General features: G+C 49.2%; 1 protein-coding gene across 1 annotated transcript in view; it reads right to left on the bottom strand.

Moving 5' to 3' along the window:
* FBN3 (fibrillin 3) overlaps positions 1 to 23,969 on the bottom strand; it is a 183,004-nt gene that overhangs the window by 40,456 nt on the left and 118,579 nt on the right. Inside the window, exons 32-38 of the mRNA XM_056867588.1 lie at positions 22,537 to 22,659; positions 9,788 to 9,913; positions 7,368 to 7,490; positions 5,019 to 5,141; positions 3,306 to 3,467; positions 1,804 to 1,872; positions 950 to 1,075 (exon numbers count right to left, since the gene is read on the bottom strand). Coding sequence (XP_056723566.1) covers positions 950 to 1,075; positions 1,804 to 1,872; positions 3,306 to 3,467; positions 5,019 to 5,141; positions 7,368 to 7,490; positions 9,788 to 9,913; positions 22,537 to 22,659 — 852 coding nt within the window. The remainder of the gene's footprint in view (positions 1 to 949; positions 1,076 to 1,803; positions 1,873 to 3,305; positions 3,468 to 5,018; positions 5,142 to 7,367; positions 7,491 to 9,787; positions 9,914 to 22,536; positions 22,660 to 23,969) is intronic.

A 23,969-nucleotide genomic window follows, 5' to 3' on the forward strand; every position in this document is an offset into this window, starting at 1 on the left:
GTCTTGGTAGAATTGTATGCACGTATTGGAGTTGCTCCTCAGTAGTGTTTAATTAATGCACATCAGTAATGTAACAGGGAGCAAAGATGCAAACGAACAGAATGTTGGCAGCAAACAATGTATGTGTGTGCGGTTATGCACGAAATTCAAATGTGGAACAATGCAGGATTTCTAGTCCATAGGGCTGAACACAAAAACAGGAGCATGTAGTTCGGGATTCCACGAGACAAAGGCCAGTGATGCCTGGCTGTTTCCTCGTGGTCACCCAGCGGACTACTTCGGGGCTGTGCTTGGATTACGCTTGCATTTTCCAACCCTCAGAGGTCGCCTCGCTCTTTCCCCGCCATTTCCGCACATTTTGCCCACATCTTCTGGATTTGTGTTTAGCCAGCATCCAGAAATCACGGGGGAAACACACGGAAATGCGTGGGGAGAGCGAGGCGACTTCTGACGGTCAGAAAATGCAAGGGTAATCAAAGCAAAGCCCTGAAGTGGTCTGCTGGGTGACCGCGAGGAAACAGCCATGCATCAATGGCCATAGAGAAATTTAGATCAGGAGAATTTTAGACAACCCCTCTCTCCTGCATACAGGAACTTCAAAAGTGGCTACAATCCACAAATAATTAAAAAAACCCTTTTCCCACCAAAACATTTTTTAAAAAACCAGAAACTGAAATTCAGCTTCTCCTTGCTGCATCTGGAAGGCAAATATTATATATTTTCAAATGTTCAAACACCCACAACCACAATTTTCGTTGTAATAATTCTGCTTCTATTTTTCTCTCGACACTCCAGACGTAATACTTGCGCCTGAAATTCTATGAGCTCTCTCAATGACAGCAGCTAGCACATCGTACGCTCTTTTCTAAAAAAAAACCAAACCCCACCCACACAGTACCTTCACAAATGCGTTGTGCGCTCTTTTCTCAAAAAAACACCCACACAGTACCTTCACAAATGCGGGTGTCCTCATTAAGGTAGTAGCCTAGGGGACATTCACACTGAAAACTTCCAAAGGTATTGACACAATTCCCACCCTGGCAGAGGCCCGGCAGCTCCTGGCACTCGTCGATGTCTGGAAGAGAAAAGGGTCTCGTTTGTGCGGTGGGAAGTGCCGTCAAGTCACAGCCAACTTATGGTGACCCCGTAGGGGTTTTCGACGCAAGAGATGTTCAGAAGTGGTTTGCCGTTGCCTGCCTCCGCGTGGGCTGAGAGAGTTCTGAGGGAACCGTGACCGGCCCGAGGTCACCGCGTGGGCTGAGAGAGTTCTGAGGGAACCGTGACCGGCCCGAGGTCACCGCGTGGGCTGAGAGAGTTCTGAGGGAACCGTGACCGGCCTGAGGTCACTGAGTGGGCTGAGAGAGTTCTGAGGGAACTGTGACCGGCCTGAGGTCACCGCGTGGGCTGAGAGAGTTCTGAGGGAACCGTGACCGGCCAGAGGTCACTGAGTGGGCTGAGAGAGTTCTGAGGGAACCGTGACCGGCCCGAGGTCACCGCGTGGGCTGAGAGAGTTCTGAGGGAACCGTGACTAGCCCGAGGTCACCCAGCAAGTTTCGTGTGGAGCAGCGGGGAATCGAACCCTGTTCTCCAGATTAGAGTCCGCCGCTCTTAACCACTACACCATGCTGGTTCTCTATTGTGTTGTCTTGTCTAGTTTGTACCAAATGAGAAACCTGCCCAGGGGAAGGGGGATGAGGAGAGGTTACCTGTCACACAAAAGACCACACGATTTCCATCTTAAATGGGTGAGGCCATTTGGGGATGGTTGCTGCTCCTTTCCCAGAGTTCCTCGGCTTTCCTTACCTTCCAAAATGACTGTGATGGGGTTGGGCCGGAACCCTTCGCCGCCTGGACACAGGGTCTTGTATTCCGCTGCAAAGTGAGAATTTGGTTACCGACAGACATCCACTGCAGCTGGTGGAACTTGTGGGTCCCCTCTCCCTATTTCCTTTTTATGAAATGGGTCACACCGGATGAGATTCAGGCACGGGACTCAAAATGGTCACGGTGGAGGACCAGTCAGAACAGGATTGGGGCTGCGTTAAAGAGAGAGGGGGATTTTGGTCTTCCCTCCTCCCCCATTGTCCCAACTTCAAACAGTCCCCCCCCCCCAAAATGTTATTTGCCCCACTGAGGGAAACATACATATTTTGTTTATCTCCCCCAATGGGGAAACGGCAGCTCTGACGTGGGGGGGGGGGAGTCAGATGTTTGAGGTCAGTAAATGATGCTGGGGGGGGGAAGAGAATTAACCCCTTTCCTCCTGCATTGTGGTTCTGGTATGAGTTGGATCTTCTCACGGTTGCGATTCAGTGATGAAAATGGCCCTAAAACTCCATGGATGGATCTCTCGTTGTTTTCTCTGGTTGGATTCCAAATGCTGCAGCTCAGTAGAGCCAAGAAAAGGGCTTGATCCTGCTGTCCGATTTGGAGCTCCTTTCTTTCCCCCCCCCTCACCTGTTGTCTCTCTACACATTTCCCCTTCCCCCCACTCCCTTACAGAATGTATAACTTGCATTATGACACAGCTATTCTCATAAAGGGGGACAATTATCAAAAGCAAAATATGACCCCTTACCAATCAATCATTGAGTAGGAAAGCCACAGCAGCCGATCAGATTAAACACACTCTAAATTAATGGCTAAAGTCCCATCCAGATAAACAGATATTGAAAGCCAGATGTCTGTCTGCCCATCTTTCTCTTCCTTTCCCCCCTGTAACTCTGTTTCCTCTCTTTGCCTCTTTCTTTTGTTCTTTTATTCTGTTTCTTCTAGATTTTTTTCTTCTATTCATTCCTTTCCCTCTCTCCTTTTTCTTCTTTCTTTTCCTCCCTGTCCTTCCCTTCCCCTTTTCAAATGACACAGGTTGCAACCTAATAGATAAATAAATAAAAATGCCTTTGGGGCTGGGTGAATTTAATAGGCTTTGCTCACATTCAGGCGCCCACCACAGAATCTGGGGGTCAGAAAGGAATTCTCTTGAGCCAGGACAGATTGGCCAGTGACTGTACAGAGATTGCTTTCCAGATGCAAGCTCAACATTGGTTTAATCCATACATCAATCCATGGAAACTTTAGCTGATTGATCAGCGGGAGCCAATTTTAAACAATGGAGCTGATAGCTCAGGATCAAGGCTTGCCTGTACGGGACAACAGGGTTCAGCTTGAAATCTTTTTTGGGGGAGAGGGGCGATTGCCATTATCGTTTTGACTCTGCTTAGGTTCCTTGCAAAAACAGTCAGAGTAGGTGAGAGGCCAACAACAGCAGCATGATTCCCCCGTGCAAAGTTACCCTCTGTACTTACTGGTGTTGGCAGGGGGGCAAAGCTCGCAAGGGTTACCCCATGCCCGGCCCAGCGAGCAGCAGCAAGATGCCCGGGTGACCCCCACTCCGATTTCCACGCTGCATGAGATTCCGCCATCGCCCCGGTCCTGAGTATCCAGGAAACAATTCCCAACGCGGGTGTCTGGGAGAAGGGAAAACATGGGTCACAAAATACATTTCAGACAGGTTTAACCATTGGCCCTTCCAGCCCAGTCTTGCAGATTGCCTGAGATTTCTGGGATAGGCACCCAAAGGTCTTTTCTGGTCTTGTGACATGAGATCTTTTAAAGGATGATGGGACCTTGGGCAAAGCAAAACCTCTACCACTGAGTTACTGGGAAAAACAGAACGCTTGTTTGGGACTTTTTAATTTTAGGAGCATTTCTTCCTGACAAGCTAGTTTTCTACATGCAAGGAATTATGCTATAAAAAAAAGAGAACTAAGGGCACCCAGGGACAACAGACGGGTTTATATAATTATGGACGGTGTGGAGAAGGTGGTTAGAGAGAGCTTTTTGTTCCCCCTCATACAATATAAGAATTGGTGGGTAACTAAATGGATGGGCAGGGGGGGAAAGTACTTCTTCATGCAACTCAGAACTAACTTGTAGAACAATATGCAATATCAGTCGCTGTCTGAAAGGGCTCTATGAGCAGAGGAGACAAATCCAGGAAGGATCCATCTATATCAACTGGCTATTATTTGTTACAGCTAAATGGAATCGGGGAGGGAAGGTGGCACGGTATAGCCCTGTCTCATCAGATCTCAGAAGCTAAACAGGGTCACTACTCAGAAGGGAGACCACCAAGGAAAACTCTGCAGAGGAAGGCAATGGCAAACTACCTCCGCTTCTCACTCCCTTGACAGCCCCTTGCTGGGGTTGCCGTAAGTCGGCTGCGACTTGACGGCATTTTATACACATGCAAATGGAGCCTCCCTTTTCAGAGACAGTCTACCACAGAGTGCCAGAGTCTGGCTGTCCCCTTCATGTCCTGTTCATGGGATTCCCCGAAGCGTCACAGCTGGCCACTGTGAGAAAGTGGAAGCCGAGTAAGCAGACCTTTTGGTCTGATCCAGCAGGGTTTTGCTCCTATTTGTCCAATGTACCATGACTCTCAAAGCCAATCCTGATTGGTTGTATCAGGCTGCCAATATTGCCCTTCCATGGAGACAGATCACGATGGGTAGCTGTGTTAGTCTGTCCATAGCAGTAGAAAAGAGAAAGAGTCTAGTAGCACCTTAAAGACTAACAAAATTTCTGGTAGGGTATGGCTGTGACTTATGAAAGGTCGTACCCGACCAGAAATTTGGCCTTTTATGCAGGGACGTTTCCCCGTGGTCACTCCTGGTGACTGCTTCAGGGCATCGTTTTGATTACGCATGCCTTATCCGCTCGTCAGAGTTCGCCTTGCTCTCCCCGTGCGTTTTGCCCGCGTTTTCCAGATTCTGGCTAAAACAGCATCTGGAAAACGCGCAGGGAGAGTGTGGTGACCTCTGATGGTCGGAAAAGGCATGCATAATCTAAAGGAAGCCCCGAAGCAGTCGGTGGGAGTGTCCACGGGGAAACCTCCCTGCATAAAAGGACTTTATTAGTCACTAACATGCTACTGGACTCTTTTTCTTTTCTAATATTGGCCTCACTAGTGGGTGAACCACTATTTTAGGCACCCCTCCCCAAACCCCCCCTTTTACCTACACACCCCACTCCAGTGGGGTTCAGCTCGAAGTCTTGGGGGCAGTTGCACAAATAACTCCCTGGAGTGTTGACACAAAGTCCATTGATGCAGTTCACTGGATCCGCACACTCGTTGATGTCTGTAGGGGAAAAATCTGGGTGAGGTGAATTGTTCCTCTCTAACATATCCTTCATCAACAGCTTCTAAAATCCCCATATTGAATTTCTACCCCGATTGTGGAGTTCTACATTGCCGGCTCTCGTTTCCCAAGTCACAGCGATGCCCTCAAAAAACTTTTTTAAAATTTTATTTTCCAGACTTTGTTCAGAACACTGCACATGTATGTTTTGCTGCTGCCTTAAAATTCATGAACATCTTCCCTCCCCTTCACATTATAATGGACATCAGCACAATGATAAAATAATGCACATTGGACACACACACCCTTTGTGACATTTGTTCATCTCATTTGAAAAAGAAGAAGAGTTGTTTTTTTATATGCTGACTTTCTCTACCTCTTAAGGGAGACTCAAACTGGCTTACAATCACCTTCCCTTTCCCTCCCCACAACAGACACCCTGTGAGGTAGGTGGGGCTGAGAGAGCTCTAAGAGAGCTGTGACTAGCCCAAGGCCTCCCAGCTGGCTTCATGTGTAGGAGTGGGGAAACAAATCCAGTTCACCAGATTAGCCTCCGCCGCTCACATGGAGGAGTGGAGAATCAAACCCGATTCTCCAGATCAGAGTCCACCGCTCTTAACCACTACACCATGCTGGCTCAAGATTTTTTGTCAGTTGGTCATTTGGTGACGTGTTTAGGTGAGTCATGAATGCCTAAAAAGAGCGTAAAAGAGTGGCCCCCAAATATCCAGAGGCAATCACACCTACACACCTGCATTCTTGGCAGTGGGGGTTACCGCACTTGTATTCCCAGCGATGTATTAAGAGTTTGAAAACGTTATAAAAAATACTGTTCGCACTTTCTATGTATTCCCATTGATGTATTAAGAGTTTGAAAACATTATAAAAAATACTGTTTGCACTTTGGCCTCTTTAGCTGTGAAGACGTCTTTCAACCATTTATAAGCCGTGGTCAGGAGCTTACATTATGGCAGCTATGAGAGTCTCACTAGCTGAACGATAATATAAAGCAGTAAATGGCGGGAGATTACAAAGCATCAGCAACGCATAAACAGAGTACACTTTCCCAGGAGTAGCATTCCCAGGCCTTGGTATGTGTGGTCGACCTTGAGGCTAGACAGTACAGCACAGACACAGAAACAATACTGAAACCGAGATAGCAGCCTGACAGGTAACCCTTTTAAAGCGATGTTTTTTATAACGTTTTCAAACTCTTAATACATCACTGGGAAGACAAAGTGCGGTAACCCCCAGTGTTTCGTCAATGTGCACATGCGCATTATTAAAAAGGAACAGGGGATTGTCTGAAGGAATGAAAGTAGGGTTGCCAGATTGCTGGAAACGGCGGGCAATTGCCCGCCAATCCAGCAGCCTGCTTGGAGCAGTGGCTGCGTGCACAGCCGAGCGTGACGTGCTTACATCACTTCTGGGTTTAGTCCTGGAAGCTTTGACGATTTGTAATAAATGCAAATGACCAATATAAAACCAGTCGCGTTTCGGCCCATTTGGCCTTCCTCAGTGGTCATATATACATTCATACATATTTTCACAAACACATCCAAAAATACACAAAAGGTATGTTGAAAAGTAACCATCTTATATGTTCTGTGGCCCGTTGTCAATTGTAGCGAACGATGTTATTTTCACCATTTAAAATTGGCACGCGCAGAGATCCTCATAGTATATTTACAATGGGTCATGGATGTGTAAATCATCAAATAGTGATACAACGTTGTGGGATATTTAGTAGTTTTAATTTGAAGCCAATATGTTTTGGGCCTAGTGTTTTTAATGCATGTACACTCTATAATAAATTATAATAATAATTTGTATAATATTAGCTCAACTTGTAATTCTTTGTGTAGTTTAGGTTGAGTTTCTTCCCTTTTCGTTTTTTCTTTAGTCCCAGACGCGCCACATTGCGAAGGAGCCCTTTACTACTCAAGCCTGCCAATCACTATCCAAACTGGAACCGAAATGTTTAAATCACAGTGGGCAATTTTAAAAAGGCTTTTTAAAAGCCTCTCTTCCCTCCAACTTACAACCTAGCAAATAGGGAGAGGTTGCAACTTTCAGCCAGTAGGGCTGATGCCCACCCTCCCGCACTTCCCCCATCTCTGTTGCTGCCTAGCCAGGGACGACAACAAGCCGGCTGCTGACCTGCGACACACGACACCTCCTGCCTGCGCGGAGATATCCCGCCTACTCTACGCGGTCCTCACTCACCTGTACAGTTGCCTCCGCTCCTGTCCAGCTCGTATCCGTCATCGCAGGCGCAACGGAACATGCCCGGCAGGTTCTGGCAGGTGCCGAACACGCAGATGTTCTGGAAGGTGCACTCGTCGATATCTGCAAGAAAGGGGGCTTCAGAGGAGCCGTGTCTACAACAGCAGAGCTGCCACCACGAAAGTGAGGACCCCTTTGCAACCCTCCAATTCTCAGGTCGAGGAACCCTACCTGAACACCCCCTAGAATCACAGAATCATAGAGCTGATCATCTAGGGTCATCTAGTCTTACCCCCTGCACAATGCAGGAAATTCACAACTACCTCCCCCCCCACACCCCCAGTGACCCCTACTACACACCCAGAAGATGGTGAAAAAAAATAAACCCTCCAGGATCCCTGGTTAATCTGGCCTGGAGGAAAATTGCTTCCTGACCCCAAAGTGGAATTGGCTCTACCCTGGGCATGCAAGAAAGGACCACGAAAGCCAAACACAGACACAAACCTTCCTGCCCTCCCTCTCATGATCTGCCTAAGGTCGTAGAATCAGGATTGCTGACAGATGGCCATCTAGCCTCTGCTTAAAAACCTCCAGCAAAGGAGAGCTCACCACCTCCCAAGGAAGCCTCTTCCACTGAGGAACAGCTCTAACTGTTCGAAAATTCTTCCTAATGTCTAGACAGAAACTCTGTTGATTTAATTTCAACCCGCTGGTTCTGGTCCAACCTTCTGGGTTAATAGAAAACAACTCGGCACCATCCTCTGTATGACAGCCCTTCAAGTACTTGAAGATGGTTATCATATCACCTCTCAGTCTTCTCTCAGTCTTCTACCTGTTACCATAGATAGGAACTGTCTCCTTTTGCTTCAGAATTTTCAAAGTTGCCTTGTGGTACCTTATCAGCACCTTAGAATATATTATGCTAGTAGGGGTCCCGTTTGCCCCCTTCTGGCGGGGGATTCCTTGCCACTGCTCCCTGTCTCTCCCATCAGTACTCAACGGGGGGGATGCAGGGGGAAACAGTATCACATGAAAAAATGTGAAAATGGCCAAAAAACCTGAAGTGACGTTGCACGGCACTCTATGAATCCCCTTGGATCTCTATGGTTTTTATCATAGAGGTTTGGAAAATTCCTAGAGCAATGCACTATGTGCTGATGCCACTTCCATTTTCTTGTCCAGAAACGATGTCGTGTGATGCCATTCCTGCATGCCCCCTGATCCTCCTGTTGTTTTCAGCCATGGCATGACAGGTTACGTACTGTTTGGCCCCTTAGCATTAATGCACACACATTAACATGCATGCATGCTAGAGAAGAAGAAGAAGAGTTGGTTTTTATTCCTCCAGTCTTCTCTATCTTTAAGAAGTCTCAAAGCGGCTTACAGTCTCCTTCCCCTCCCCACAACAGGCACCTTGTGAGGTAGGCGGGACTGAGAGAGTTTGGAGAGAACTGTGACTAGTCCAAGGTCACCCAGCAGGCTTCATGTGTCGGAGTGGGGAAACCAACCCGGTTCACCAGATTAGAGTCTGCCACTCATGTGAAGGAGCGGGGAATCGAACCTGTTTCTCTAGATTAGAGTCCACCGCTCTTAACCGCTACACCACGCAGGATCTCAAGAGTCAAGATACATTCCTTCCCTGCTCAGAGATTTAACTGAGAGATGCTGGGGAAGGAGTTATCTAGCAATTCTAGGAACTTATATTGGCATAATTTTAACATGATCTTCCCTCTCCCCCTTTACCGCAAAAATCAAAATGGGGTAGGGTCACATCATTTCAGGTTATTTATGCATGGGTTTTTTACCTGAGGTTCATTGCTGGCTGGACCCACACTTTCCTGTTGGGAATCTATGCACCAGGAGTCTCCGAGCTTAAGTCCCACCCCTTTAAATGCTGCTTTGTAATTGGCTTACTTTGCAGCACTCAATGTGAGAGAAAATTCCTTCCCCCCAACCAACTGCTGCATTAAAAAGCATTTTAAGAACAAAACAACAACAACAACAAATGGAGCAATCTGAAAGGAGTGGGGGGGGGGGAGAAATCCAAGCCTCAGTTTTAAAAAGCCTTTCTTTTGCTCAGAAAGAGCTCAGAGGAAGCAGGAAGCATTTGAATCCCTGCCTCTTTACATGCTGCTTTGTGATTGGCTGTGAGAGAGGCCAAACTTCTGTGCCAGTGCTGTGCCTTCTGCATGGAGATTTCAGCTGGGCTGAGCTCAGGGGAGAGGGAAGAGTCGGGTTAACAGAGGAATGGGAAGACCCAGACATTGCGAGGGCTGGCAGCGAGGTCATTTCTAAAGGACAGAAAACTCATGCAGAACTCCAAGGAACAACCAAGTCAGACAGGGGGTGAATGAGAGTCCAAGTACTCATGCATAAATGACCTCAGAAAGCTCCAGCAGGGGGAAAAAACTTCCCTTTACCTTGGCAGGCTTTGCTGTCCTCTGTGGGGTTGAAGCCCATTTCGCACTCGCAACGGTAGCCGCCAGGGGCGTTGAGACACTGCCCATTTTCGCAGAGGTTGATGTTGTCTGCACATTCGTCCACGTCTGTCAAGGTGCGCAAGAAGAGAGAAGGTCAGGCTCCTTCACTGGCTGAGGAGCCCTTGCCTGATACCTAGGGTTGCCAGGTCCCTCTTTGCCACTGGTGGGAGGTTTTTGGGGTGGAACCTGAGGAGGGCAGGGAGGGGACGGTCTTCAATGCCATAGAGTCCAGTGGCCAAAGCAGCCATTTTCTCCTAGGGAACTGATCTCTATCAGCTGGAGATCTCCAGCTACTATCTGGAGGTTATCAAAACCAATATAATCATGTTGCTATTTGTTGTTGACTATCAAAAGCAAACAGCAAATATGGCTTTAATCAAAGCTAAATATTTCTAAAAGAACAATACTTTAATTAGTTCTATTAGAACTGTGGATATGAAGAGCTAAGTTAGAACTGATATTTGTAGGTTTGGGTTTATGGTTAGATAAATTGCTAACACCATTTGTGGATGTAATTTGTATGCTGGATCTTTGGGAAATGTTCAAAGATGTACATTTATAGCTAATTAAAGTATTGTTCTTTCAGAAATATTTAGCTTTGAGGCTGGCAACCCTGGATGTTGGCAACCCTACTGTTTACCCTTGACAGGCTCAGTTCAGAATTTGCTCAATATCTACCAGCAGTTCCTGAGAACTCTCGGGGGGGGGGGAGTTTGCTTTTTCCCCTGAGATTTGTTTCCCAGCACATAATATCGGCTGCGTATTCTCAGAGTATTGTTTTAACTGGCCCTCTGTCTGAGCTGTGGCTATTGCCAAGGGTTTCAACAACAGCAACAAAAGGACAGTTGGCATCCAAATGGGGAAATATTTTCAATCTGATCTGCCGAGTTGTTCAATGAAAAGTTCTCCCACACTCATCGTGTACCTAAAGAGCTGCCTAGTTGGCTGAAGTGCATTTGTAGAATCTCATTTTACATTCCAAGCCACTGAAGAGCCTTCGGGAGGAAAAAATAATACTCCGTTTCTAATATATTGGGCATTGTATACTGACCTAATTTGTGCATCGAATCAGAACGTCACAAAATCCAGCAACTTTGCAGCTCATGACGCTGAAACAGAACATGCTCATGAACACATGAACACCTGAAGCTGCCTTATACTGGATCAGACCCTTGGCCCATCAAAGTCAGTATTGTTGACTCAGACTGGCAGCGGCTCTCCAGGGTCTCAGGCAGAGGTCTTTCACATCACCTACCTGCCTAGTCCCTTTAACTGGAGATGCTGGGGATTGAACCTGGGACCTTCTGCATGCCAGGCAGATGCTCTACCACTGAGCCACAGCCCCTCGCTCAAAAACTGATCTTATTCCGCTCGCTATGCTCGTTTCCCCTCTAGCTGAGCGTCCTGAACCCTCGAATTCCCTGTTCCTTTGCTATTTAAAGCAAGCGGTATTGCAGGTGCGTTTACACCAGTAGAGATTGCAGCAGGCTGTCTGCCTCCGTCAGCACATGCTCAGAATTTATTGGATTCTCAGGGTCGATGGGCATTTAACTTTTTTTTCCTGAGAGAAATAGGGAAGCCACAAAAAACAACAATTCCCATTCATTCTGGTTTAGAAAGTCATGTTGAGATAAATTGACAAGAGCAATTTACAGGAAAGGAGTAATTTACAAAGAGCCCCATGGCACAGAGGGGTAAGCTGCAGTACTGCAGTCCAAGCTCTGCTCACTACCTGAGTTCGATCCCGACGGAAGTCGGTTTCAGGTAGCCGGCTCAAGGTTGACTCAGCCAGTACCCAGCTTGCTGGGGGTAAAGGGAAGATGACTGGGGAAGGCACTGGCAAACCACCCCACAAACAAAGTCTGCCTAGTAAACGTCAGGATGTGATGTCGCCCCATGGGTCAGGAATGACCCGGTGCTTGCACAGGGGACCGTTACCTTTACCTTTTTAGTAATTTACAAGGTAGCTGGGAGAACTATGTTCCCTGTTGTGGGATTTTACTGTATTGAGACTAGGCCTTTTCTCTCTATGGTTCCTATTTGAGAGTCTCATCTTTGGCTCTCCTTCCCATAAGCCTTTGCAAATACAGGTAGAGTATCCCTTATCCGGACATCTCATATCCGGACTGATCCGAAAACCAGACCCTTCGAGCCGGCATGCAGGCAGATTCGACCTGCCTGCTTTCAATGTTTCCTCTCACCTAAAAAAATTAAATTCATTGTACACTGCATTGTAGGTGGAGACGGAAAGTCTGCCATTGTTAGTTTGCTGTTGTTCTTGTTTAACAGCTGATACAGGCATTCTGGTGAGATAGATCACAATGGGTAGCTGTGTTAGTCTGTCACTAGCAGTAGAAAAGAGCAAGAGTCCAGTAGCACCTTAAAGACTAACACAATTTCTGGCAGGGTCTGAGCTTTCTGAAGAAGTGAGCTGTGGCTCACGAAAGCCCACACCCTGCCAGAAATGTTGTTAGTCTTTAAGGTGCTAGTGGACTCTTGCTCTTTTCTACTTCTGGTGAGATACTTACACCTTTGCTTTCTGATGGTTCAATGTACAAAAAATTATTAAAAATACTGTTTAAAATTACAGCCAGGCAATGTGTATAAAGTGTACATAAAACATACATGAATTTGGGTCCCATCCCCAAGATATCTCATTATGTATATGCAAAAAATCCAAAATATTCCAATATATGGAAACATCCGAAATACGGACCACTTCTGGTCCTAGGCAGATAAGGGATACTCAACCTGTACACTGCTGTGAGATACAAGAATGTTATGTTTTGCAGTTGCCCTTTGGTTAAGTTATTCTTGGCATTACAGAGCCTAGTTGTATTATCCTTAAAGTCTAAACATCCAAGAGACACCGGTATCAGAGATTATTCTTGATGGTGACCTGGCAGGGGCCCGCCCGACGTTCTTTGAGATATGGCCAGGGACTTGGACATAATTCTCATGTGACGGATGTCTTCCTCTCCCTAGCCACATCCTCTTGGTGTACTGCCCCTGGAAGCCCGGCGGGGGGTCCTTAAAATCCTCCACGTTGCCATCCCAGGCAGCGCAGAGCACTTTCAAGACCCCCCCCGCCCGGCTTCTAGGGACTCCGTGGAAGCTCAGCGGGGGGGGGGTTCTTTAAACTCCTCCGTGCTGCCATCCCAGGCAGCGCAGAGCACTTTCAAGACCCCCCCCCGCCCGGCTTCTAGGGACTCCCTGGAAGCCCGGCGGGGGGTGGTTTCTTGTGAGCACTTGTCCCCGTGGTAATCCCACAAACAACATCCGTAGACGAGGAGTCCAAAAGAGAGTTGATTTATTGGAAAAAATCTACAGGTTTACAGAGCTAACAGGTCTTTAAACTCCTCCTCGCTGCCATCCCAGGTAGTGCAGAGCACTTTCAAGACCCCCCCCACCCGGCTTCTAGGGACTCCCTGGAAGCCCGGCGGAGGGGTCTTTAAACTCCTCCATGCTGCCATCCCAGGCAGCGCAGAGCACTTTCAAGACCCCCCCGCCTTCTAGGAACTCCCTGGAAGCTCAGCGGGGGCGGGTCTTTAAACTCCTCCACGCTGCCATCCCAGGAAGCACAGAGCATTTTCAAGACCCCCCCCACCCGGCTTCTAGGGACTCCCTGGAAGCCTGGCGGGGGGTCTTTAAACTCCTCCGCGCTGCCATCCCAGGCAGCGCAGAGTCCCTGGAACCCCGGCGAGGGTGGGGGTCTTTAAACTGCTCTGCGCTGCCTGGGATGGCAGCGTGGAGAACTTTGAAGACCCCCCCCCCGCCCGGCTTCCAGGGACTCCTTGGAAGCCGGGCAGGGGGGTATTTAACAACAGCCCAACAGCTGAGCCTCAGGACCGGGAAGCGCGGGGGGAGGTTAAACGGCTCTGCACTGCCTGGGCAGGCAGCGCAGAGCAGTTTAAAGACCCACCGCCCCCTTCCCGGGACTCCCGGGAAGGGGGGCGGTGGGGGTTTAAACTGCTCTGTGCTGCCTGGGCAGGCAGTGCAGAGCAGTTTAACCTCCGCACCCCCCCCCCCGCGCTTCCCGGTCCCAAGGCTCCCGGGGACCCGCCCAACAGCTGAGCCTCGAGACAGGGAAGGGGGGCGGTGGGGGTTTAAACTGCTCTGCGCTGCCTGCCCAGGCAGCACGGAGCAGTTTAAAGACAGCCCCGCCCAGTTTCCTGGGACTCCAAGGTCTTTAAAGGCGGGAAAAGGCAGGCGGGGGGGTCTTGAAAGTGCGCTGCCTGGGATGGCAACGCGGAGGAGTTTAAAGAACCCCCCCTGTCGGGCTTCCAGGGAGTCCCTAGAAGCCGGGCGGGGTTTTTTTGAAAGTGCTCTGCACTGCCTGGGATGGCAGCGCGGTGGAGTTTAACCTCCCCCTAGTGCTTCCCGGTCCCAAGGCTGCGCTGGGCGGCTGGGAGGGGCCTGCCGCCCTCCAGCTGGCTGGCGGCTTTAAAGCCGGCTCCCGGGGCACGGGGGCTCCGTGCTGGGCTCCCGCTGCGCTGGGCAGCTGCTTGGAGGGGCCTCCCACCCCCCAGCTGGCTGGCAGCTTCCTAGCCGGCTGTCAGACTTCAGTACCTCGTTGCATCTCAGCAATAATAAACTCCACTCCAGACGTTGCAGAGAGTTTAAAGTTTTATTGAGAAAGCAAACGGGTTCAGTAGATCTATACAAACGTAAGGTCAGAATACCGATGGGGAAAATACAGGCTATCTTTATAGGGAACACTCACTAGAATTGATTACACGTGATCTTTGAAATGCAAAACATCAGGGTTCTTTCAAGCTCCTAGAGGTGCCAGGTTTCTGGCAGAATTGACACCTTGAAAACAGATAGTTGATTTACAATAGGAAGGCTTTGAAGTGGAAGTATTACTGCCTCTGGCCTTCGCCCCTTCCTCTCGAACTGAAGAAACTTTCCCACGAGACCGGGAGGGAGGGGGGAAGAACACGGAGCTTGCTTAACCGGGGACTGACTGGGTGCCCTCGCTGACACCGGCTCCCGGAGCGTGCCGGCTCTGCGCTGGGCTCTAGTAGGCTGATCATGTACCTGACCCTGGCTTCCTCTGAGGGAAAGGTCTCTCCTTGATCCTTCATGAAACCGGACACTTGGAGCAGGAAATGGGATAGCTGAGTGCTGGATCCGTCGAAGGACACCTTCAGCTCTCTGGCAGTAGGGCGCCTGGGTAGGGGCGCCTCTCTATAGACGGGTGGTTCCACGGCAGGTAGGGAGCCGGCTCGTGGTTGCTGCGAGGGCTGTCCGAGCTCTCTCACTACCCCCAAAACTGCAGACAAATCCCTCTGCAGACAAATCCCTCAGCTGCGCCTGCAGGTCCCGGTTCTGTAGGGTTAACTGCTGATTCTGGTCGCGTAGCAGGGTAGTCTCCTCCGTGGCGATGATGGCTGGGGTGGTCGGAATGCGGATGATCGAGGGCCCCTCCAACCATTCTCTAGGTACGACCTCTTGGTTCCGCTCTCCCCTTTCACCGTACAAGCAGTCAGCGGTCCCCGGTAGAAACCGCCACAAGGATCCGACGCCGCCCGTTCGTTGGCCCCAATCCTCTGTCGTTGCTCCGCTAGCGTGGGCAAGGAGGTTCACCTTGGCATCCTAGGGAAGTCGGGAAGCCCGGGCTGACGCTGCTCCGGGGTCGCTTCCTCCCGACCAAGATCAATAAGGAGGGTTGCCTCCCGTTCTTCGCTCTGGCGGAGGTCTTCCCCATAAGGAGCGAGTGTGTGGATTGCCCAGACATACTAACACTAACTATTTACTAACACAAAAATAAAAAAGAAGGCTAAGGAATTCAGTGATTCTGACCTACTGTCAGACTTCAGTACCTCGTTGCATCTCAGCAATAATAAACTCCACTCCAGACGTTGCAGAAAGTTTAAAGTTTTATTAAGAAAGCAAACGGGTTCAGTAGATCTATACAAACTTAAAGTCAGAATACCGATGGGGAAAATACAGGCTATCTTTATAGGGAACACACACTAGAATTGATTACACGTGATCTTTGAAATGCAAAACATCAGGGTTCTTTCAAGCTTCTAGAGGTGCCAGGTTTCTGGCAGAATTGACACCTTGAGAACAGATAGTTGATTTACAATAGGAAGGCTTTGAAGTGGAAGTATTACTGCCTCTGGCCTTCGCCCCTTCCTCTCGAACTGAAGAAACTTTCCCACGAGACCGGGAGGGAGGGGGCAAGAACACGGAGCTTGCTTAACCGGGGCCTGACTGGGTGCCTTCGCTGACACCGGCTCCCAGGGCGTGCCGGCTCTGCGCTGGGCCCGGGGTCGGCCGTGGCTCCCAGGGCCTCTTGCAGCTTTGCCCTTCTCCCCGGGGGCCGGATTCACACACATTCGCTCCATAAGACGCACAGACATTTCCCCTCACTTTTGAGGAGGAAAAAAGTGTGTCTTATGGAGCAAAAAATACAGTATGTATTATTGTGATGAACGAAGAGTTAGTCTTCGAGAGAAGCTCAGAGAAAAGGAGTGGGTAGAGCTAAGGAACTCTCTCTGTTCTGAAGAAAGGAATTCTGGTTTTGGTAATCTATGTATTCAGTATCTGTGTTTGACTCGGGAACTTGAGGGTTCAGATTTGCCTAAGCAAATCCTATGGAGTGACAGGCAGAGATTGGGAGGAAAAGGGCCCTTTCTCAGGTCACTGGAAGGGATCAGGCTCTGGGAAGGAGATATTCCAAAATTCAGGGTGTTGTTAAGTGATTACTGCCACAGAAGTAGGGTATATCTATGGTGAGAACTGGAAGAGAGATTTGAGGAGAAATCTCCATACTTCTGTGTTTCTCTGGGGAAGAGAGATTGTATGATCTCCAACTTCCTTGTTAAATAGGCAACAGAGTCAGAATAGAAACATCTATAAGAAGCTCTGGGAACTGATCTGTAATTGTGTATATAATCTAAGAACTGTAATTCTGTACCATCTAAGATCTATGCCTTCTCTGAAGTGAAACTTAGAAAAACAGCTCAGGTTCTGGTCTACTTAGACTGGCAGAGGCTCTCCAGGATCTCAGGCAGGGGTCTTTCACATCACCTGTCTGCCTAGTCCCTTGAACTGGAGATGGCGGAGATTGAACCTGGGACCTTCTGCATGCCAAGCAGATGCTCTACCATTGAGCCAAATCCTCTCCCCAATCTTGCATGCAATCTTGTTCCAACTGCACCATGCATGATGAGGCTTCAGCTAAGAGGCTTCAGCACTCACCTTCTTAGGGCCAAGGCCTAGAATACAGACCAGCCTTACTTACAGACCAGTACTCCTGGTGCAGATGGCCAGTGATTTTTGCGAACATTCCAAGGAACGCTTGTAAATGCTCTCTGCGCGCTCGGCTCAAGCCCTGACCACTGCTGTCTTCCTCTGCCTAGAGTTGGCCAAGGGCTATAATTTATGCCAGGGGTGTCGAACTCAACTGTTACAAGGGCCAGATATGACACGCAGTCAAGCCGGGCCCATGCCTCACCAGCCCAGATTGAGAGTGGGGCGGTGTCAGGCCTGTATCTCAGTTTCGCTTTTCCACCAACTTGCTCCCAAGGATTGTTTTGCATTTTTGGACTCTTTGAAGTAGACGGTACTCCATGAGAACGGAGGCATCTCTAGACTGTTTTGAAATTGTAATCTCTTTAGCCTGTCCTGGGCTGCTGAATGCTTTTTTCTATGCTTTTATATAGTCAAGTGTATCCCAGTGCCCTCCATTGCTGTCTTAGTTCCCGTATGCTCTGTTTACCTATGCTACCAGTAAACCATCTTCCTTGGACCAGTGTGTCTCTTGTCGTGGTTATTGGTTCGGGCTTGGTCCCTTTGGAGCCCTGGAAGGCTTCCATCCGTGGTCCCTTCCGTTGAGAACGCCGCCCGACGACCCCGACCTTGTACGGGATGTTATAGCCGAACTATTTCGAACTAACACGGAAGTTAGTCACTTAAATGGGCTTGTTCAGGCTCAATGGCATTCTCTAGTTGCAACGGTCCCCTGGATGTCTGACGCTGCCAACGCCTGCCAAGACCTCCAGACCCTCGACCGGTTGGTGGATGATGCTCGAGTGGCGGCTGAGGAAGTTGAAAGCCGCCAGCGGTTTGTTTCGCTAGTCCGAAATAGAGCTAAGGAGAAAGGTGGACAAAAGCCGTCCACCAAACCTTCAACTCCCAACCCGCAAAGACCCACCCGGCTCCCTCTGGATCGCGAGTCCCGTTTCCAGAGAGGAGCTTGTCTCGTTTGCGAGGGAATGGCTCACTTTGCAGCGACTTGCCCTCAACGCCCAGAAACCACTTGCCCAAGCATGCCGCCTTGAGCTCGAGGACGACCTCAACGCAGAGGCACCGCGGCCGCCCGCAGCGCAGCACCGGGACGACCCACACCCTCTGCACTTCACTTCGAAGAATCGTCTAACCTCCCCGCACCAATCGACCCCGTAGGGTCTCGGATTACAAGTGCCCCAGTGGGGGACAACTCTCCTTCTTCCGACGAGGATAATCAATGGAATTCCCCAGCCCTTAATCTGGAAACCCCTCTCGATCTGTCAAAAAACGGGCACGGTCTGTGGTGAGTGGAGCGTCCCCACAGACCCCTGCAGAATCTCCTGCAAAACCCAAGGCTCCTGTCAAGGTGAGTGAAGTGGAAAACACTGTTTATGTGGATGTAGTGCTACAAAGTTACAAGAAGGCCCCCCAAATACGTGTCAAAGCTCTCATAGACTCCGGCTGCGGACGCACTTTAATTAATGAGGCCACGTTTGCAGCCCTAAAAGTCAAATCCGAAGAACTACCGGCCCCCATCCAATTCGCCCAAATGGACAGCAGCCAGTTTAGAGGGGGGCCAGTCGACCGTCGCACACGGGGAATAGCGATGGGTATTGGTTCCCATTGGGAGCAAATAGACTTTACCATCGCTCCCATCCGATACAAAGTTGTTCTGGGAATTAATTGGCTTAAGGGTCATAGCCCTTACATAGATTGGGACGTTGACACAATTACGTTCGCCAGCACTAAATGTGAACAACACCGACGTGAACTCGCGGTTGTACCTCCACCCGCGCCTGCCTTAACCTCTGATACAGTAGTGCCAACGCCTTTACCTGAAGTATACCAAGACTTTGCAGATGTTTTTGACATGAAAGAATGCGATGCCTTACCCCCCCCCCCATCGTGCCACGGACTGTGCCATTGAAGTTATGAAAGACTGCACACTGTCCAAGAGCAAGATTTACCCTATGAGCATCTCCGAGCGCGCTGGGTTGCGAGACTTTTTGGATAAAAATCTTGCTCGGGGATTCATTCGGCCGTCAACCGCCCCTAATTCAGCCCCCGCTTTCTTTGTCCGTAAGAAAGAAGGTGATTTGCGTTTGTGTATAGACTTCCGAAAGCTCAACGCAGTTACCCAGACTAACGCCTATCCTATCCCATTGATTTCGGACATCTTAGGACAACTACAGGAGGGGCATATTTTCACCAAATTGGACTTAGTCGAAGCTTATTACCGGGTTCGGATTCGTGACGGGGATGAACCCCTCACAGCCTTTTCTAGCTGCTTCGGCATGTATGAATTTCTTGTGATGCCTTTCGGGTTAAAAGGGGCCCCGGGGGTCTTCATGCAACTCATTAATGAGATCCTCCATGACTTATTATATCATGGTGTGGTAGTTTATCTTGATGACATCCTTATTTATTCTAAATCCATGGAAGAACACGTTACTCTAGTTAGAGAAGTATTGCAACGTCTCCGGGATCATCAACTCTATGCTAAGTTGTCTAAATGCGAGTTCCACCAAGAACAACTAACGTTTTTGGGGTACATCATTTCACATCGGGGCCTCAGCATGGACCCTGCTAAGGTGCAAGCGGTTCTTGACTGGACACCTCCCTCCACTCGTAAGCAAGTGCAGCAGTTTCTAGGCTTTGCCAATTTCTACCGTGATTTCATTCCCAACTTTGCTCAAGTGGCACTGCCAATCACCGACCTCCTTAAAACTAAAGGCAAAGGAGCCTCAGCTACGTTACCCACCGCCAAGGTACTTTGCACTAATCAATGTCAAACCGCTTTCACAGCCCTCAAACGACTTTTCACTTCCGAACCGGTGCTGCAGCACCCCAACCCGAACCAAATGTTTGTTGTGCAAGTGGATGCATCCGATGTGGCCATGGGGGGGGGGCTCTTCTCCAGAGGGGGGCTGACAGACTTCTCCACCCCTGTGCTTACGTTTCCAAGAAGTTTGCGCATGCTCAATTGAATTGGCCGATTTGGGAGAAGGAAGCAGCGGCCGTTCATCATGCCCTCACCCTATGGAGGCAGTTTTTGGAGGGGTCCGGGGTCCCCTTTGAGGTCTGGACCTATCACAAAAATCTAGAGGCCCTCACGGGGACCCACAAACTGTCCGCGAAACAACAGCGTTGGGCTGACTTCTTTGCCCAATTCCGTTTTATACTTAAACATGTACCTGGGAAACAGAACGTGCTTGCTGACGCTCTTTCCAGGTTGCCTCAATATCCAGTAAAGATTGACCGTCCCACGGACTCTTTATTCACAACGGCGCACAAAGCGGCTCTGCCCGTCCTGGCGGTAAAAACGCGGTCCCAAACTCTGCTCCAATCCCAGACCCAAGCAATGGACAGCAGAGCATCGGGCTCAGGAGAACCACCTCCCTCCCCAAATCAGCCTGCGCCGACTCCGCAGCACCCGCAGTCCCCCTCCTCCATCTCCACCGCCAGCGGCTCCGGATCCCTCCTCTCCTGTGGGAGGGGAGTGATCCTGTCCAATTCTTTCCTAGACTCCCTTCGTACTCAATGCCTGGCTGAACGCTCCGCTCAAGCTCTACCCCAAGGCTTGCTTGAACGGAGTGGATGTTTGTACAAGGACTCAAAACTGTATGTGCCTAAAGTGCTTAGAAGAGAAGTCCTGCAATTAGCTCATGGAGCTAAAACAGCGGGACATTTCGGTTTCCTAAAGACCCTTCACTTGTTACGCAGGCAATTTTGGTGGGTGGGCATGCGTACTGATGTGGATTCCTTTATTCGCAGTTGTCCCATTTGTGCCACTGTCAAACGATCCTAGGGTAAGCCTCCGGGACTTCTACAGCCACTGGAAATTCCCAGCAGACCCTGGGAAGTGATTGGCATGGATTTCATGACTGATCTCCCTCTGAGTGAAGGAAAAACTGTACTTTGGGTTATTACTGATTTATTTTCCAAACAAGTACATTTGGTTCCATGTGCAGGTATTCCGTCTGCCCCCAGGTTGGCCCGCCTTTTCCTGTCACATGTTGTCCATCTACATTCCTTTCCGCGTAAGATAATTTGCGACCGCGGAAGTACCTACGCGGCTAAATTTTGGAAGGCATTTCTCAAGTTGGTGGGGGTGGAACAGGGTTTATCTAGCGCTGATCACCCCCAAACGGATGGGCAAACTGAACATGTTGATGCTGTCCTGGAGTGTTATTTACATTGTTATGTCAATTACCATCAGGATGATTGGGTTGAATTGTTGCCTTTTGCAGAATATGCTTACAATAATGCTGTGCATCAGTCTACTGGGTTTAGTCCATTCTATGTAGTGTACGGTCAAGATTTTGGCCCCATTGCTCATGTGGATATGACGGGGGTGGAGGGAAGTATCGAGGTGGATGCCTGGACTCAAGCCATCCGCAACACCTGGCCCTGGCTAGTCAAAAATCTAGACAGGGCCAAACGCAAATACAAAGCTCAAGCCGATAAACATTGTTCTCCCAGTAAAGATTTTCAAGTGGGCGACTTAGTGTACCTTTCCACCAAAAATCTGCGGTCCACCCGACCGTGCCATAAACTCAGTGCCAAGTACGTGAGGCCATATCCCATCGCCCGGATAATTAACCCCGTCACTGTAGAACTGGCTCTTCCGAAAACCCTGAAGCGTATCCACCCTGTTTTCCATGTTAGTCTCCTCAAACCTCATGTCGCCTCCTCAGATTGGCACCCGCCCCCTGAGCAGCCTGTGATGGTGGGGGGGGGGAGGAACATTTCGAAGTGACTAAGATTTTAGACTCTCGCATACGTCATGGGTCTCTACAGTATCTGGTTCGTTGGAAACACTTCCCCCCCTGCCTATGATGAATGGGTGAAGGGACGAGATGTCCCCGCCCCGGACTTGGTGCACGCCTTCCACACCGCCTACCCCGATAAACCATCCCCCTCGCCGACTGGGAGGGGGCCCTAAGGGGAGCAGAATGTCAGGCCTGTATCTCAGTTTCGCTTTTCCACCAACTTGCTCCCAAGGATTGTTTTGCATTTTTGGACTCTTTGAAGTAGACGGTACTCCGTGAAAACGGAGGCATCTCTAGACTGTTTTGAAATTGTAATCTCTTTAGCCTGTCCTGGGCTGCTGAATGCTGAATGCTTTTTTCTATGCTTTTATATAGTCAAGTGTATCCCAGTGCCCTCCATTGCTGTCTTAGTTCCTGTATGTTCTGTTTACCTATGCTACCAATAAACCATCTTCCTTGGACCAGCGTGTCTCTTGTCGTGGTTATTGGTTCGGGCTTGGTCAAGGGCTGACAGGCGGGGAGGGCTGCCTCGGCTGGCTTGCGGGCCGGAGGAGAGCTCTCCAGGGGCTGGATCTGGCCCATGGGCCGTATGTTTGAAACCCCTGATGTATTCCTTCCAAGCAAATCCTGTCCCTTTGTCCCAGCTTGGGGTCCAGAAGAAAAAAACTAATGTACCTGAGCAGGAGAAACCGTCTCCGTTGAAACCTTCCCGGCAGGCACAGCGGTATGATCCTGGGGTGTTCAGGCAATTGGCATTCAAGTTGCAGCTATGTGCTTCTGTGGCGCACTCATCCAGGTCTGGGGGGAGCAGAGGTGGGGGGGGGAGAGAGAGAGAGAGAGAGAGAGTGCCAAGCAGACTCAGACACCCAATTTAAAAACAATTATCAGGGATGCTCTAGGTTGATCCTTAATTGAGCAGGGGGTTGGACTAGATGGCCCGTATGGCCCCTTCCAACTCTGATTCTATGATTCTATGACCCCTTAGCAGCAAATTCACACACTCAGGGGAGCACTCAAATTTCCTGTATGCAGAAAGCTAGCTTGTTAGTTAAGAAGAGTCTATCCTAGCCTTCTCCCTGACACTCTGCTTTTCTATGTGGAGAGAATTTCAACACAGAAACAAAGCCTAAGTGACAAGCTATGTTCAGGAAGGCCAACTTGCTATGTTCAGGAAACGTTTGTGCATGGAGAAGAACTGTACTCCCTACAAATAGAAAACTAGTGTGGCAGAGTCACAGCTTAGAGTCACATCTTAGCCTTTCTGTTGACATTCTACTTCTTATGTGCAAGAAATATTTTTACAGTGGAAGACTCATAATCCCAGCCCACAGAAATCTAGCACACCACTGAAAGCAGTTCTAGTTGAGCATTTTCTTTTACATGCTAGATTTCTATGTGCTAGGATTTTTTTTAAACCAGCCTCAATGAGAACCAGGCCTTTAAATCTAAACCCAGAAATCTGTGTTTGGAGATGGAAAAATACATACGAGTTTAGCGAAGGAGAAATAACACTTTGCATGTGCTCAATCTCGGGCTTTTCCGCATTCTCATTTTCCTCACTTCTAAGTTCCTGTTTCTTTGGGGGGGGGGGTTATCCTGTTCTGCATGTGTTTTGCTCCCTCCAGTGGTTGATTCAATATCACACAGGTTTATGTTTGGCATAAAAACCTGCAAGTTAAATCTGCAGGAAGTTATGCTGGACATAAACCAGTGCAATACCAAATCGACCACTAGAGGGAGCAAAACATGTGCAGAACAGGAAACCCCACCCCCGAAGAAACAGGAACTTAGAAGAGAGGAAAATGAAAATGCGGAAAAGCCCCTTGTTGTGAAGATACAATGGAAGAGGGGAGAACAACGCTATAAGCCACTTGGAGTCCCCACTGGGGAGAGAAGACTATGCATATGGCGCTTTCACGCAGGCTGAAAAATGTACTTCCAATCCACTCTCAGTGCACTTTGCAACTGGATTTTAGAGTGTGAACAGCAAAATTCACTTGCCAACGATTGTGAAAGGGCATTGGAAGTGGATCGAAACTGCATTATTCAGCCTGTGTGAAAGTGCCTAAATAAATCAGTAAATAGAATCACTAGCTGCCTCCTTGCCT

This window comes from Euleptes europaea, chromosome 2 (assembly GCF_029931775.1).
Source record: "Euleptes europaea isolate rEulEur1 chromosome 2, rEulEur1.hap1, whole genome shotgun sequence".
In the NCBI taxonomy this organism is placed as follows: domain Eukaryota; kingdom Metazoa; phylum Chordata; class Lepidosauria; order Squamata; family Sphaerodactylidae; genus Euleptes; species Euleptes europaea.